This window comes from Homalodisca vitripennis, chromosome 1 (assembly GCF_021130785.1).
Source record: "Homalodisca vitripennis isolate AUS2020 chromosome 1, UT_GWSS_2.1, whole genome shotgun sequence".
Taxonomy (NCBI): domain Eukaryota; kingdom Metazoa; phylum Arthropoda; class Insecta; order Hemiptera; family Cicadellidae; genus Homalodisca; species Homalodisca vitripennis.
Window position 1 is genome coordinate 155545637 of NC_060207.1, and position 16634 is coordinate 155562270.

At 33.5% G+C, this 16634-nt stretch overlaps 2 protein-coding genes across 3 annotated transcripts in view; both read left to right on the forward strand.

The window, feature by feature from the left end:
- Positions 1-4660, forward strand: part of LOC124374370 — a 28414-nt gene extending 23754 nt beyond the window's left edge. For both annotated transcript variants that reach the window (XM_046832598.1, XM_046832603.1), the window contains 2 exons: positions 406-636; positions 3262-4660. In XM_046832598.1, coding sequence (XP_046688554.1) covers positions 406-636; positions 3262-4261 — 1231 coding nt within the window. In that variant the 3' untranslated portion in view covers positions 4262-4660. The remainder of the gene's footprint in view (positions 1-405; positions 637-3261) is intronic.
- A 6714-nt stretch (positions 4661-11374) lies between these two features.
- Positions 11375-16634, forward strand: part of LOC124374384 (LIM domain-binding protein 2-like) — a 162015-nt gene continuing 156755 nt past the window's right edge. Inside the window, 1 exon segment of the mRNA XM_046832609.1 lies at positions 11375-11545. Coding sequence (XP_046688565.1) covers positions 11536-11545 — 10 coding nt within the window. The 5' untranslated portion in view covers positions 11375-11535.

Genomic DNA, 16634 nt, shown 5'->3' on the forward strand with positions numbered 1-16634 from the left:
AGTACAATTCTAATAAGATGAGAGAAAATGTGAAACTATGTGTTCTCAATATACTTACAATTACAAGTAAAGAACTTTATAATCTAAACCTTTAAAAAACAAACAAACGAATGTGTTTAATATTAATAGGTGTTTTATTGTCACGTTATTCATCATGGTTATTTCATTTTGAAGCAAGTCATGCATAACATAAAAAATTCCTAATAGAGAAAATAACAACTTGAAGCAATCTACTCGCAATTGGAAGTTTGATATTAATGACTACTTGGGTTCATTTTAATACAGTGCCCTTGTATCTACCTGTGTGTTTATAATATTTAGTTCTAAATGGGCTGTAAGTTAGTTATATTCAGTTGTATTTGAGCTATGCATAGTTCTTTTAATTATCTTTTTGTCTTTGTACAGATGGTGGGTGAGTGTCTGGTCCGATTGTATCTGTACTGGAACGACCAGCGTTATGTTCCGTAGTGTGCTGTGTATGAGAGCTACCGATGAGAGTGGAACTCGATCCGAGATTGTTAGAGAGTCGGAGTGTGCGAACCACAAGAAACCTGCCACACAAAAAGCATGCAATGCAACTGAAGAAGAAAATGACTGTGTTAATAAACGATCTGTTTCTGGCAACTCCATGTTCAAGTGAGTTTTTTTTTACTATTTCCATGATGTTGAGAAGGATGATTTATTTTTTTTACAATGTTAGTAGTTTTAGTGAAATGAAATGCACAAAATATATTAATGGTGAATAAACTGATTTTAATTAATGACACACAAAATATTCTCCCAAGGAAAGGGGAGAAAGTTTAGGACATATAACAACTCTTACAACAACTTTTACAAGAGCCAGATGGATTTTAGCTCAATATATTGAAAAATTACAGGCTTGTAGTTATCCTTTTTTTTAATGGGAATTGTGAGACAGAAATACTTTTTTATTTCTTTTAATTTATATTTTGACTATCATTTAAATTACATCAAACATAAAAGTAAAGATAATATAAGTGTGTAAATATTCCCATAGTGTGCTGACAGGATGTAGTTGTCAGCGTTGAGTGTTGTACTGGTGTACATCATCTGTTCCCAGAGGGAATTCATTCATATTGGTAAAAACATAATCACTTTCTGGATTTAGAGGGCCACAACTGTCAAAATGCAATGATCCTTGAAGCCTTCACGATAGCTGTCCTTGAGTCTTTAAGAGTTCTTATTACTTTCTTCTGGATCAGAAGTCTCTGTAAGTTAGTGACTGTAGTACCTCCCCATATAGCAATACTGTACCTCAGATGGGCACAATAAAGTTGTCTTTGCAGTGCTGAAATCATTGATATGGTGAATTCTTTTGATAACAAATGGGCTAGTGTTAATTTTTCTTGCAAAGATCGTTAAAATACTGAGTTCATGAAAGAGTTTTGTCAATTGTCACGCTAAGAAATTTTGCTTTGGGTTGCATGTTAACTTCTGGAAGAGCTGCAATTTCATCTCTTCTTCTACCGAGTGACAAGTTGTTTGGTCTTGGTCATATTGTCTACTAGGTCATTGAGTGCTGTATATGAGTCAATTGCTGGTTCTTCTGTATAGGTCTCAGTGAATAGAAGAGTAGTATCATCAGGATACAATAAAGTAGAGCAGTAGGTATTTAGAAGATAAAGCATGTCATTAGTAAATAAAATAAACAGAACAGGGCCTAAGACATCCTTGTGGTATTCCTCTGCTTACAGGTAACGGTTTTGTATTGTTCCTTTTTTATGGAACCTTATCTCTACCACTTGGGTATGTTCTTTCAAATAGCTTTTAAACAAGTGTAAGCAGAGCCACTGATAACCAGACTAAGAAATTTTGTAGGACAAAGTTGTGTCCCAGACAATCAAAGGCCTTGCTGAAGTCAAGCGTTATGCCAGTTACAAACTTCCTGTTTCCAATTGATCGCAAATGAATTCTGCCAGTTCAGCAATTGCAGTTGTTGTGAATTTGCCTTTCACAAACCCATGTTGACTATTAGTTAGCAAGTCTTGTTATTCGAGGTAGGCCATCAGTCTCTTTTGTACAACTGTTTCTATTATTTTGGAAAAAGTAGAGATTAACAAAATTGGTTTATAGTTGCTAGGTATCTTTTGGCAGTTACTCTTATGCTTAGAATATATACTTTCACAACTTCAAAACTGATAGAAAGAGTTCCGATGATATAGACTTATTTATGATGCTGACAAGGGGGGGGGGGGTGAGAGCTTCACTACAATGTTTATGTAACTTTGACAATACTTCATTAAGCCCTGCTGAGGTTTTAGATTTCACACCTTTAATAATAACTTGACTTCTTATGTAGTGATGTTGTGAAGCTGATTGAGCCTACAATTTTCTATATGGGGTGTGAGGTGTATATCTTTTTGGTACTGATTATTGATGGCTAATATTTGCTGTGCAACTTTGATGAAGATTTCATTAAGATTTTCAGCGATTTAATGTGGATTAGTTGTTACCTCTCAATTTATCTTCAGTGTCAGCTGCTCTTTACTTGTTCTGTATTCTTCCTTTCACTGTTTACTATTTGCCAGATTGCTTTTGATTTATTCTTAGCTCTGTTTATACTGTGAGATGGTGTTTTAACATTCTTAGTCTAAGGTCATAGTTTTTCTTAGCAGGGGCTTTGTCTGTTTTATGCTGGTTACTTCCTGTGGTCTGGTACAGGCATTGAAGATAAGTTTCTTTCAGTATTAGAGATTCACTGTCTTTTGTTTTCTCTTATTTCTAGTTTTCTTTTTATGGCAAGTTGTGTCTATGTATATGGCCAGAGTGTTTAAGAAGGTATTGTATGCGTTTTCAGCATTTTCAACTCTAAGTACTCCAACTCAGTCCTCATTGTGTAATAGAATCTTTAGTGTTGTCCTTTACATTTGTCATTGAATAAGATTAGAGGTTTCGGTTTTCTGTGCTTCAAGAGATATTTTACTCAATTGTGCTGTATGGTCTGACAAGCCTGCTTGTATTACTGTGGCATTGATTGTGGTTGCAGGTAGGTTTGAGCATATACAATCTATGGAGGAGATGGTGATTCTGTTTGGTAGTAGAGGCAATCTCATCATGTATGGCTAGCCAGTATTTTTTTTAAAGGTGTCATGATTCATTATTATGCACTACGCTGTTTATGTTTATAACACCCATGATGACTGTTGAGTGTTTTTCAGCATTAGGATAAATACATTCATAAAATTTGCGTAACTTACATAAGATATATAGTTTTTTATATGAGTGTTTTGTTATTTTCAGGGGACACAAAGACATCAGAAGAGCAGTTAATCCAAAAATAGCATACGCTACTTATTCTTCTCCAGGTGCGAGCGACACACATTTCCAAGAGCAGGAAATGGTTCAACTGTCTAGTGATAAGGAAAATACAGAAAACAAAGAAAAGGAAATGAGCAAAGAAAATACAAGCTTAAACAAACTCCAGAAAAAGTCAGTTAGCAAGCCTCAGGTTAATAAGAATAGCAGTGTTAAAGGGGCTGTGAGTAAAGTGAAACCTAAATCAAATGAAAAAGACACAGTACAGCCCGATAAAAAGAAACTTACAGCTGTCAAAAGTAAAAATGCAGACAGCTTGAAACCTGCTGTGATTACCAAGAACGTTGCAAGTGAAGAATCAAAATCTCATTTGAAAGCTGAGGACTTGTCGTTTGCTCCCGAAAAAGGGAAACAGGTAGCAAATTTGAATGCCAAAGTTGCAGCTTTGAACGCAGCAGCAAACAACATGAAACACTCAGCTGAAAGTAAACAATCAGACGAGGGAGATTCAAGCGGGAACAGTGAGGAGGCGAATGAGGAGTGTGAAACAACAGAATTGACCTCTGAAGATTCGAGTTGTCCCACGGCACCTCCAGATTATGACACTACTACCGGACTCACCTGCAAGAACACCTGTCCCGTGCAGGCCCACAGGAAAACCACTTGTTGTAAGACACTACCACCCAAGCAGCACGGATCCCTAAAGTCATCAGAGGGAACAACCATGCGTCCGATTGTGGTGAATGTAGATGAGCTGAATATGGACCATTTTGCACTCACTGTTGTTCCCCTTGACAATTACAACAAGAAAAAGTTACCTCAGTCAGATCCGGAATTCATCAATTTGGGAAACATAGGTCAGTTTGGAGTGGGCAATGAAGATAACAGCACAATCATTACTGGACAAGAGGCTCTTGACTTCCTGGAGTTTGCTAGAAGCAACGCTAGCGAAGAACCCGCTATACTTCATGAGACACATAATTGATCCATTCAATGAAAATTGTTTTTGGCCTCTGTATATTAGCAAGTTTGATATAAAAGCCTATACATATTTGGTGTAGGTTAAACACAAAAGCATGTGTTTTGTAAATATTAAAAAAGATGTTAAATAACTATTGTGGTAGAAATATTATAAATAACTAGCACATATAAATATTATGGATGTGTCTGTATAAAACAGTTAATTAGGTTTGTAAATAGTGACTATTGACAACTTTATATTACTAATAACTTTCCTAAGAAAATCATTCTCGCTGTGTAAGATAACTTACAGTTATTTATACTTTAACTATTATTGAATAAAATAGTATTTAAAAATTAAAAATTGTTAAAGATTGCAATAAGCATTGGACTATAAGAATCAATAAATTTAAATGAAGTCAAACTGTATTTTAATTAGTATTTTATTATTTATTTTATACAACTCATGATAATAATAAACTAGTTTTCAATAACTGAAATAAATAAAAGGTCAGTTTATTTAGGTAAGCTGTTGTACATGAAGACATTCTTTATGTATTTTTATTTTTCGTACTTACTTAAAAGAGGTGTAGATTAATGTTTTGCTTAAAATACTGTATTTTAAAGTAGTATGTACTCAAGCCCAATAAATAAAGTACTTTGCCCCATTAACATTTATAATCCATTTTCCAAACTGTGCAATTCAGACAATGTTCTATGTGTTTCATGTTTGCAGTAATACTGTGTAATGCAATTAATTGTGAACTTGATGTTGGTACAATACAAAAATTGACTGTCAAGTAGAACATCGAAAAAGTAAATCCCGTGAGGATTACTTTCCCATTGCAGATAAATGACTACAATAATGACCGTCATATATAATATAATATTTCCTCCATTGTTAATTTTTTTATTTCAATTACTTTACATCCTAACATGCTTTCTGGGTTTCAATAATTCAGCACGAACTGGCCTTTTAATTTCAAGAAAGCTGATTCATGCCCAGTTTCATGAATTTAATTACATTTTTCTGCAAATTAGTTAGTTGTGAACTTAAAGTTGGTACAGTACCAAAATTGACTGTCAATTGGAACATCGAAAAAGTAAATCCCTTCAAGGATTACTTGTATGAAAAATACAAGTCCTAGTTAAGTTTCTAACTACACCTTGTTCTTGCATCAGATGCACCTAAACTATACTTCAAATCAAAAGCAGAGAGGACATATTATTGGGTTGGCACTTAATTCTAGTAATTTTTATTGCTTCCTAATATTTTTGGTTTCATTCTACTATAGTTTAGTTTGCACATGCTAATTTTAAATTAGATTTAGAAGCTCTGGCTAAATAGGGTCCAGTGTTAAAAAATGATTGAGTGAATTTTATTGAGGGAAGAGGGCCCCCTATAGAGACTAATAATCTCAAAAGAACCAATAGTGGCCAGCTGGGCAGACACCTGTTTGAAAGGACAGGACTACTTATAGTGGCCTTACATCCAAGGAACCTGAAAGTATTGACTGGCACTGTATATTGTTTAAGCATCACATCCACTTATATCTGCATAATATGGTGGGGAAAAATGCAGTGGGAGTAAAATTGTAATAAGAACTAAGAATCGGTTGTCAAGTTTAATTATTATTGTAAACTTAAAGATAAACATAAAATTTAAAGGGGATGCTAGCTCTGTTCAAGGCTCTTCCAGTCAAAGCAGACAGGGGAGATAATACTCTCTCATTTCCAAAAGCATGGATATTCAATGTTAGACATTTGAATACATCTAACTCTGAATGGGGTTGAGATGGACATGGGTAGGTGACTGTAAAATGACTGTGTTATGATAAAGCAAGCGAATTGGAATTTTTTGTTTGGTAAGGTTTCTGAAATGGCAGAAAATAAGGAAAAGAAATTGTATCTGTGGTAAGTAGCCACTTTGTTGGTGAATCATACTACTTCGGAAAACATGCCTTTGAATCCTGTGGAGAGCATTCTTCTGATCAGAAAACTGTATACAAGATAGTGGCTGAAGGATATAAAAGCCTAGCCATATACTTGGTTCAGTCAAGGTGTATGACAGAGAGAGATACGCTTATTATTATTCATTCAAGATACTATGACTAGTGATACGTGAATGGAGTTTAGAAAACATGATATTGAAGGCTTTGGGAGAAGAGTAATTTCAATGGATTTTTTGTAATATCTATTTTTCCTCAAGTATGGGAAAAAACTTCTCAGGATAAAGGGGATGTTAGGCCGAAGCACATGTTCCCACAACCATCCCTGGCACAAGATGGAGACTTATATAGCCAGGCATCTTTCCATTATCAATATTTCCTTCTTCCAATATCTCTTTATCATGTACATATTTACACAACCTGACCCATCTCTCTACCTTCCCACAGCAAACTTACTACTGAGGATCATTGGTTCTCTCTTTTTTTCTTTCTTTTCCTGTGTTTATTTCTTTCATGATTATCACAGCTATTCCATTCCTTTTACCTAGCTTATTGTAATCTATAGATTCATTTTACCTCTTCACAGTTCTTTCATACACTGGACTTTTTCTCCATCCAGCATTGTGGCAGTAGTGTGTATGTCCTCTCTTACAGTTTACACATCCTACCTTCTCTTTGTAAGTCTTGACTTTTGAATCTTTGAAAGTGTGTTCTTCATCACAGTGAGAGCAACTGGGTTTCATCCTATTGCAGTGTTTTGCCACATGTCTGAATCTCTAGCACCAACATATCTATGTAATCAATGATCCTACAGATGTGTCATTCTATTTACAGCCTTTCATTTCCTCTTAATGTATTGTTAACTGTAATGCAGCATTCCACCACAAGATGGTACTTATCTTCGACGTTTCTTCCTTCACTCTAACATTTTTCAGTATGTGCTTTGTTTCCTTCCTTTACCTTTTGGTCTGAGAGATCCAAACTCACATTGTACAACATGATTATCGGTTTCTTCCTCACCGGCTTGGTTGCTCTTTGATCTTTCACATCACTTATCAGCAACTTTTCTGTACCTTCTTTGTCTTCCTCCTCAATCAGTACTCCATTCTTGATACTGTTAATCCTCTTTACTTTTAATCCCTTTTCTTAGAGTCTCACCAGACTCTTTAAGTTTTTCTTCACTTCCTTGCTTTTTTGCATTCTTGCCTAATTATTACCAGTTCTGGCACAGGGAGCATGAGACCTCTCATTCCTGCCACCTTCAGAACTCTTGCTGCTTCCCTTTTCCCTTTGAGATTTCAGTCAAAGACACATCGGTACCATATTCTTCATCGGCTTTCCCATGTCTTCGCAGAGTGATTTTTTCATAACCTCAATGAGCTCCTTCATCTCCCTTGCTTCTTGATTTGCGCTCTTTTTCTGGCATTTACTACTTCTCTTCTCAATACTCCCAATAAGTTTGATAAAGATTCCTTTTGGGGCTTTGAAAACATTTTGCTAATAGTGGTTAGCTTTATCCTTTTTGACAGGGAGACCAACACCGCATCAATATATCTTACGGAGTCTTTCCCTAAAGCCTCTTTACTCTCCCCATTTAATTCCTCAGCCCTCACTTTTTTCTCTTTGCTGACGGGCTTTCTCTTGTTGACTTTGTCCTCTTTCTTAGAATGAAGGAGGAAGCAAAGGACACATAAACTTCTAAAGAGCAATGGACAGTATTGAAAATGCTCTGGAAAACTAACTAATTGTGTTGTATCTGGTGAAAAGAGTAGTAAAATGTCTAAGAAGAGCCTCTCTGATGATTCATGAACTAAGGCTGGTAATTTTCCTGCTGTAAAAAGGCCAAGGAAAATCACTGAAATCCTCCAGGTAAGAGAAGTTTGGGACTGGAGGTCAAGAAAGGGATAATTGACCTTCAGGAATCAACTAACCATCCATAAAATAGAAATTGCTCCTAAGCTTACCCTGAGGTAAGCTTATAACAGCAGGAATTCAAGAGACTTCAGATAAAGTTGGTGGTAGAGGTTTGTGGAAATAATTTCGGATCCTGGAACGATTTTGCACTGTTTAAGCATACAGCCTGGTTTTTAAAAACAAACAAACCAAACTCTTTGCATTGTAACACATCAGATAAAGAGCTAATACTGTGTTAAAGTTAAACACTGTGACAATGTCCGATTTCATATGCTGCACTGGAAGGTGAAATAGAGCTGAACTCAACTTTCATAATGATCTTTGTTGCTAAGCCTTGATTAAGTATATCTATGTAAATTCAAAGTCATTTGATTCAACATTCTTACCTTCCTTTCTTTTGAAAACTCTAAATAAGGAAGTTACGATTGGAGTACCCTCTGTTTGAGAATCAGTATATGCAAGGAGATATTCTAAATAATGTGTTACATCAGTTGGTGTGCAGGATTCAGAATGGTCAGAAAGTCACATGTGGTAAGTGACTTTAGATGTCTTCTTAAATATAGACTACTGGGTGCCTTTAATAACAATAGCGCACTCATAATATCAAAACTTCTGCAAGATGCTATGGACTGGGTAGCTATATTGAACTGGATTTGAGCACTCCTAAAAACCAAGTAAGATTTATCTATCTTTCAAGACAATACATATTATAATAGTGAGGATTATACAGTGTTGTCTTCATTAAGAATTTCTTTCTCTCCTCTTCTTTAAAATTTGGTGGTGAATATCTACCATCTCTACCAGGTATATAATTGAGTGATTGACAAGGATTATGCAGATATCATGGTTATCCTGGCTGTTGGGAAATATAAGCCTTATCAATTTTATTTCCACTGTCAATACAAGAATGTTGACATGCCTAGACAAATTATATTTGAAACAGTGACATAAGCATTTTATAACAAAGCTGATAAATGGGGAAAATGACATTTGTTGATAAGAGAAAATCTTGTTGAGCAATGAAAATTAATTCCTCAATACACATATACAATAAAATTATTAATTTTGTAATGAATTATTTTAATTGTTAACTACAAGTTGCTAATTCAACTAGTATTTAATTTAATTCATGTAATTTAATTAAGACGTATCTCATTTTTATAACCAACAAGACCAATACTTTGATTGCAGTGTATTATTTTGTACAAAATATCCTCATTTAAAGTGATATCAAGCTCTCTCTCCAGAAATCAAATTCTGTATATGTAATAGTCTGTCTGAAATGTTGCATTGAATTTTGTACATAATATTAAATTGAATTGAAAGATTCAAAGATAAGTACTGTATAGGAGTACCGTACTTAATATTAATATAGCAGTATAACATGGTTTAAGGCAACATTTGTGTTTTGCAAATTTTTCTTTTATTGTGTTGTGATTAAGTAACTGTATAATTATAATTTACTTTGTATAATTAGGGTATAGTTCAAGTTGTAACTAAATGATAATTTTTGTCTTTAATTAGTTAGGTACTTTAACAGGAAGATTGTTAGGTACAGGAAATGAAATGAAAATGAAATGAAAAATGTCTTTATTAGAGGCGAAGTTAGGACTATAAAGTCCTCTCTACCACTTAACCACGTAAAAAATTAAACTAACATACATATACATGTATAACTAAAAATAAATCTATTTATTTACCTTATACATTAAAAGAATCTTAGCTTTAAAATAATAAAAAACAACATCTATAATTAATGTAACTTTATAAATATTTACAAAACTATAATAAGACATACACGCATGCATTCATTCAACTTGCATTCAGTTGCCTTAAGTAACACATTCCAAAGCCGCCAACCGCTATACCCCCTGAGCCCCCAGCATCAAGGCCCTGACCTCCGCCCCAAAGCGAGCGCGCTTATCAATGGCTCTGATGTTTATAGGTAAGGCATTCCACAATCGGCAGGCAGAAACTGTAAACGACTTACTAAAGGTAGTTGTTCGATGAATTGGTATAGATAATAAGGATGTACCCCTCCTTGTACTTCGTTCACTTATTTCAGACATAAATTGAAAGTTGTTTGAAAGATAACTGGGACAATTTGTATTTAAAAGAGCGTGCAACAGAATGAGTGAGTGATAGTCTCGAAGATCTTGTAATTTTAATATAGATAATTGTTTGAAGAAGGGCGTTACGTGATCATCACGTCTGAGATTAAAAATGAACCTAATGCAAAAGTTCTGAGCACGCTGGAGTTTATTTGAAAGCTCCACAGTCATGTCATTAATGACTATGTCACAGTAGTTGAAGTGAGGCAGTACAAGAGTCTTTATCAGCATTATTTTAACCTGGTGTGGTAGATATGAAGCCAGCCGCTTGAGGCTGTGAACACCGGCAAAGACCCTATTACATATCAAAGAAGCCTGTTCAGTCCATCTTAAGTGTTTGTCAATAATAAGTCCTAGATTCTTTACTTTCTCAGAGTATTCTAGATAATACAGTCAAATTAAGAATAACATAATATTATTGTTTTATGTATTGATAATATGTGATTATGAATTGTGGTAGAATTATAACTTTACATCAATCAGAAATATATTTTTAAAGTTAGAATGTTGGTGTTATTCAAATTCAAAAAATTCAGTCTAGACAACCATTAACTATCATCAATCTGTCAAGAAGTTCAGATAACCCTAGAACCAAACAAGATATTACTGATTAAAAGTTTGATCTGTGTCGGTCTGTATGTATCATTCATTGCATAAGAAAATAACTTGATCCCTTCTTTAGTAAAATTAAATTTAAAAATCCTAAATTGAGTTCAATTTTATGAGATAGCGAGGAGAAACGTGTTTTATTAATTAGTTTAAAAGTAATGATATCACTCGTGGGTGGCATGGTAGGGTGGAACTTTTATTGATTTTTGGTGTGACACTGTCAACTAACAGTTGACTCTTCACAATGAAAAAACTTCACTAATGGTGCAAGGTGCAACGGCGTTGACCCGAGTGCGTGATTACGATGGTGTCGGTTATCAAAGTTTGTTTATGTGAGTGAGGAATACCGTGTGTTAGTGAGTGGTGACGATAGAATGATTGGTTTGACATGCCCACCGCTCGCAGGCCGCGACGCTTTGTAAAAATGGCAGCGGTCGGTGGCTTCTCTCAGGTTAATTTTTGCAGAAGGCCAAAGAAGAAAATTAGTTGACGTTCAAGCGCCAAGTTCGCGAGTGCACTACTACAGCCCTCTTTAAAGTTTTAAAAGGTGGGCGCATTCTTCGTGTAACAATTCAGATAGCTTTGAAGAACATAATATAGTTTTGTAGTGAGCTAAGTTTGAAAGAAAAATGGTGCCGGCAATTCGTAGGTTTTTAATTTCGCGATTCGTTACATGTCAATATTTTTGATGGTAAACATTTCGACGATTTGATACGATGGTCAAAGGTATGTTTTTAACGTTCATTTGAAGTGATTGTATTTTTTGAACCTTTGTATGGATCCGTAAATTATCTTTAGTCAGTACAATACCATATCAAAATAATGCTGCTGGTGGTGAACAAGTACAGTAGGGTTACTGAGGTCAACATAACGACTTATGTTATTTATAAATATTAGAATACAGTAACATTACTTTACACACAGAACCATGTTCAAGCACGGCTAATTAATATTGTAATGCCTTTTTAATCAAGCTATACAAACCTATGTTTCATTTTACCAATACGCCTGTCAAATCAGTATTGACCTGCGCGGTGTTTACTTGCTGTGGTTCTTGTTCTTGAGAAGTTGGATTTTATTTAGAAAAGAGAATCGGGGGAACTAAGTGCTTTTCTGTTTTTATGAAAATGAAATTGTTTTTATGTTTGTGTGCATTTATTTATTGGGAAGTACATTATAACCGGCTAAATTCTGATGTGTGTTCAAAAAGTCAGTTGTGCTCTAAGCTAGGCGTGATCTCCCAGTGCCGTTCGAGTAATGTGGTTAATAAGCTAGTTGATCAAAACATAAAATTATCCAGTGTTTTAATCTTTGCAGAATGAGACAAGGGCGAGGAGGTCAACGAAACAAAAAATGTAATTGTATAAATTTTTGTAACAGACGTTTCAATGTTTTTTATTTGAGAAAATATTTATTTTCAAAGCCAAAGCAAATGACATTTGAGTTTGTGTTTTGTTAAAAAAAATGTTTTAAGGAATGCTGTGTGTGTTTTATGTGGTTATGTTTTGGAATTATTTTCAATTCTGACATTTCTGTTGTTTAACGTGCATGGAGCGGATTTTAATTATTTTCTTTAAGGCCTTGAGCAGGTAATATTTTTAAGGTTATAAAAAGTTAGGTTAGGTTATTTGTATTTAAATAATGAATAGCTTAGTAATAATTAATGTTGGAATTTATTAGTAGGCCTAGTACTGGTGTATATATTTTACTACTGAATAAATTCAGTCACTAAGCTAATCTTAAATTTTCACGATTGGAAAATTAAACAAGACATATTAGGTTCTAGGCCTCTGGCATAGGTTTCCGAATAAAATTAGATTAGTAATACTATTCTAATAGAGGAACCTTCTATAAGTTAAGCTTGCATGAGTTACTGAGAGAGATAAATGAGTAACCCACTAGTCTATATTGGTTTAAATTTTAATAGGCTCTAGTATCTTTTTAGTAGTTTACATTATTACTTTAAAACTTAACAAGGGTACGGTCCAATAAGCGGACCCGGTTTTTTATACCGAAGAATATAATCATCGATACCTAATATTCGCATATCGAATCATAGACTATCAATCGATATAAAAGTAATAACAATCATATGTTTAAATTAAAATGTGAATTTAATGATAACAAATAATAAATGAACATAACCAAAATCAGGGAAACTCATAACTTTAACTAAATGAAACAGAACGAAAACGTTTTTACTAAAGTTGTGTCCACCATTACCTTCTTTTTTTGCATCTGAAGACGACCATGTTAGCTCCTCTGACAGTTACATTTGTTACCTTTCCACAAATATCACATAATGGATTCTTAGGTACTAACCAAACATCCTGAAGCCATAAAAAAAAAATATTTTATCGTCTTTTAAAGCAATTTCGTGAAGCTTCCTAAGATTGACGGCCATTTTAATACACAATGTTACGTGAAATTTAAAATATTACCTTGTATTATTTGAAAGTGTTTACAGCTGTTCATATAGATTATTTAAGTTGTTAAAAAATAATTCATCAGTATTGATTGATTATATCGATGGTTATGATTAAGTAATATCGTTTGCCAATTTCGATATAAAAAAAAAACCGGGTCCGTTTATTGGACCGTACCCCTTAACAAATTATATCAAACCAGTAATTAGTAAACAACTCTAAAAGAATTAGTATTGTATTAAAATGTATTAGGCTGCAGAACAATAAGGGACCACCAACACATTGGATCATCAAATCAAATCTATTTATCCATTAGTGTAGTATTAGGCTAGACCTAAATTAGCGATTATTTGCTATAATTAACTATTGGGAGTGAAGTAACGATATTGTTTTAAATTAATTCAAACAAGTTAAAATGTTATTTGTAAGGACAAAGTTAAATAAAATGGTTTAAGAATAGGCCTGTCTTATTTATATTAAAATGTGTTTTTATATGGTGATAAATTATGCTGATTTATTTTAGATTTATTTCAAAGATTAAGACAAACTACAATAATAAGTTGCCGCCAGGACAATCGAATAATCTATATTTTTATTATCTAAACTATCATACAAAACAAAACAAAAATGTTGAACTGAGTTACGTTGTAGCTGTTGTATTTCAAATTACAGGTAAAATATAATACAGTAATTTGTTTATATATGGAAAAGTAATTGATTATTGTAAAGTAAAAGTAAGTTATTGATTATTTGAAAACTTATCACGTATAGTACGATAAGCGGACCAAGTTTTTATATAGAAATTATAAAACGATATTTCATTATTATACACATCGATATAATCAACCAATAGTAATTAATTTGAATAGTGACTAATTAATCATCTGTACCAACTGTAAATACATTTTCATAATAGGCTACTAAAAACAATTTTGTTCAGTAAGTAACCTCTTAAATGAAAAAGATAGTTAACTTTAGAAAACAAAACAAAATAACACTTAAAGATGATTTACTGAATCTTTCTCAGTTTCAAATGATTGTTTTGTTGTTACATTTTCTTTATTATATAATTCACATTTTTCCTGTCACCTGTCTTAATTTTATCGTTTAATTAATGGTTATGGTTCCTTTATTATTTATGCTATTACATAATTGTTTAATGTATTTCAATTAGTTTGAAACATGTGACTTTAATTTAGTATTTTAGATACATCGATATCGATTGATATTTCTGTTATTCAATATATGAAGTATCAATGATAGTAATAAGCAATATAAAAACCGGGTCCGCTTATCGTACTCTGCCCAAACTATTTAATGGGCATTTATGAAATGTAACAAACAAAACAATGTAAAACTTGCTTAGCCTACTTAACTAACTACTGTAGTCAAAGCTATTATGAGGGATAAACTTGACTTGTCTGAAATCTTCTGACACAAATAACAGATATTCATCACCATTGTACTTATACCCAGTCCTCAAATACAACACAAATAATTTTACTGTGTTTAAATTATTTTTAAACAATATTGTTATTTGTTACGTAAACTACATTTAAAAACTTGCAATTTAATTAATTGTAAATAACTACAAGTTAATGAGAATGTTTTTGTATTTTATATTCTTAGGTATTATTATAAGCAATAACCTGGTTCACTCATTCAATAGTCGTGGTCATTTTGGTGTAACTTATTATACTGCAGCCTGTACAAAAGAATTATGTTTTCCATACAAAACAGAATTAATACTCTACTTTATTTGTTACATTTAAGAAATGTATATAGCCTAGAATTTTAAAATGAATATTCTGCAGTATAATAAGCGGCCACCCATACATCAAATCAGCGGATTCAAATTATCAATTAGAAATACGTAAACTATCGAATACGAAACCATTCTTACTATAGTTATTTACAATTAATTAAACTTGGATGTTTTAATGTATTATAACAATATTCATTAAGATTAATTCAAACAATCATTTTTGTGACATTTGAGTAATGGCCACAACTACAAAAGGCTATGAACTCACATTATTTGTATCGCAACATGTCAGACACGCTTAGCCTATCTTTCAAAATATTGATAAGTAAGTTTCACACCGCGTTGTGTCTTTTATTTAATAAATATATATAGGTAGTTTTACACTCATTATTAAAATTACACGTTTTAGATATAAAAACATAGTTGAACCGTACTATAATGTGAAAAATACCAGTAACATTTGGATCGTAATTTTAGTTTATTATTGTACCGTACTTATCATACTGCAGCCAATTCTTAATCAATTGTTGTTTCCACACTTATAATAACATATCTGAATAATTATTAACCTAGTTTCGATCTGTAACCTATAATCAGAAATACCTTTAATTGTAAACGTTAATAATGTGGTATGAAATTTTAATTCTTTATTGTTCGATAGTTTAGATAATCAAACAGTTAAAGGATCCAATGTTTTCGTGAAGAAAGAAATAAGATCTTTCACAATTTTCTTCAGAGATATTTTTAGTTAATAATGTGGTTTGAAATTTTAATTCTTTATTGTTTGATAGTTTAGATAATCAAACAGTTAAAGGATCCAATGTTTTCGTGAAGAAAGAAATAAGATCTTCCACAATTTTCTTCAGAGATATTTTTAGTTTGAGAGTATAGCATATTGGAGATTCTTTTTTTTCCCTTCCTGAGGGAAAAGGACAGTTTGTCCCCGCGCTTAGTCCTAAAAGGACCTTTGCGCCTCCCTTACTTTAATTTTGTGCCCTCAAAGTTCGAGGCTTTTGCAAAAACCAATCAGATTTGAGGGCTCCTGTTCTCTGATATCCTTGGGGGGCTGAGGAGATATGCTCCCAGGTATCTTTTCCGAGTTTCTACGATGGCAGGACAATCTAACCAAATGTGCTCTGCTGACTCCTCCTCCTCTCCACAGAGTCTACACTCGTTACTCTGGCTATGGCCTACCTTCATAAGGTGCTTCCTTAGAGGGCCATGTCCTGTCAACATTCCTTATATCAGTCTTATATCCTCCTTATTCTGCTCTAAGAGAGCTGTCCACCCTTTAACGTAAGGAGAGATAAACAATTTGGATAGTCTTAATCCTGAGGCTCTACTCCAATTATTGTGTCTTGTCCTCTTTTCCCAATCTTTGACCAGAGCTTTAATGTTGGAGAAGGCTATCCCACAACCTGGCTCAGGCCTCACCATTGTGGATTCCGCTCCCTTTTTGGCGAGGATGTCTGCTTTTTCATTTCCATGAATGCCTTCATGACCCGGTACCCAACCGAGTGTTGCTTAGTTATTCATTGCCAACTCTGCTAGAGCATTCTTACATTCCCAGACCGCTTTTGAATCAAACGAACAGGTCTCAAGTGCCTTCAGTGCAGCCTGAGTA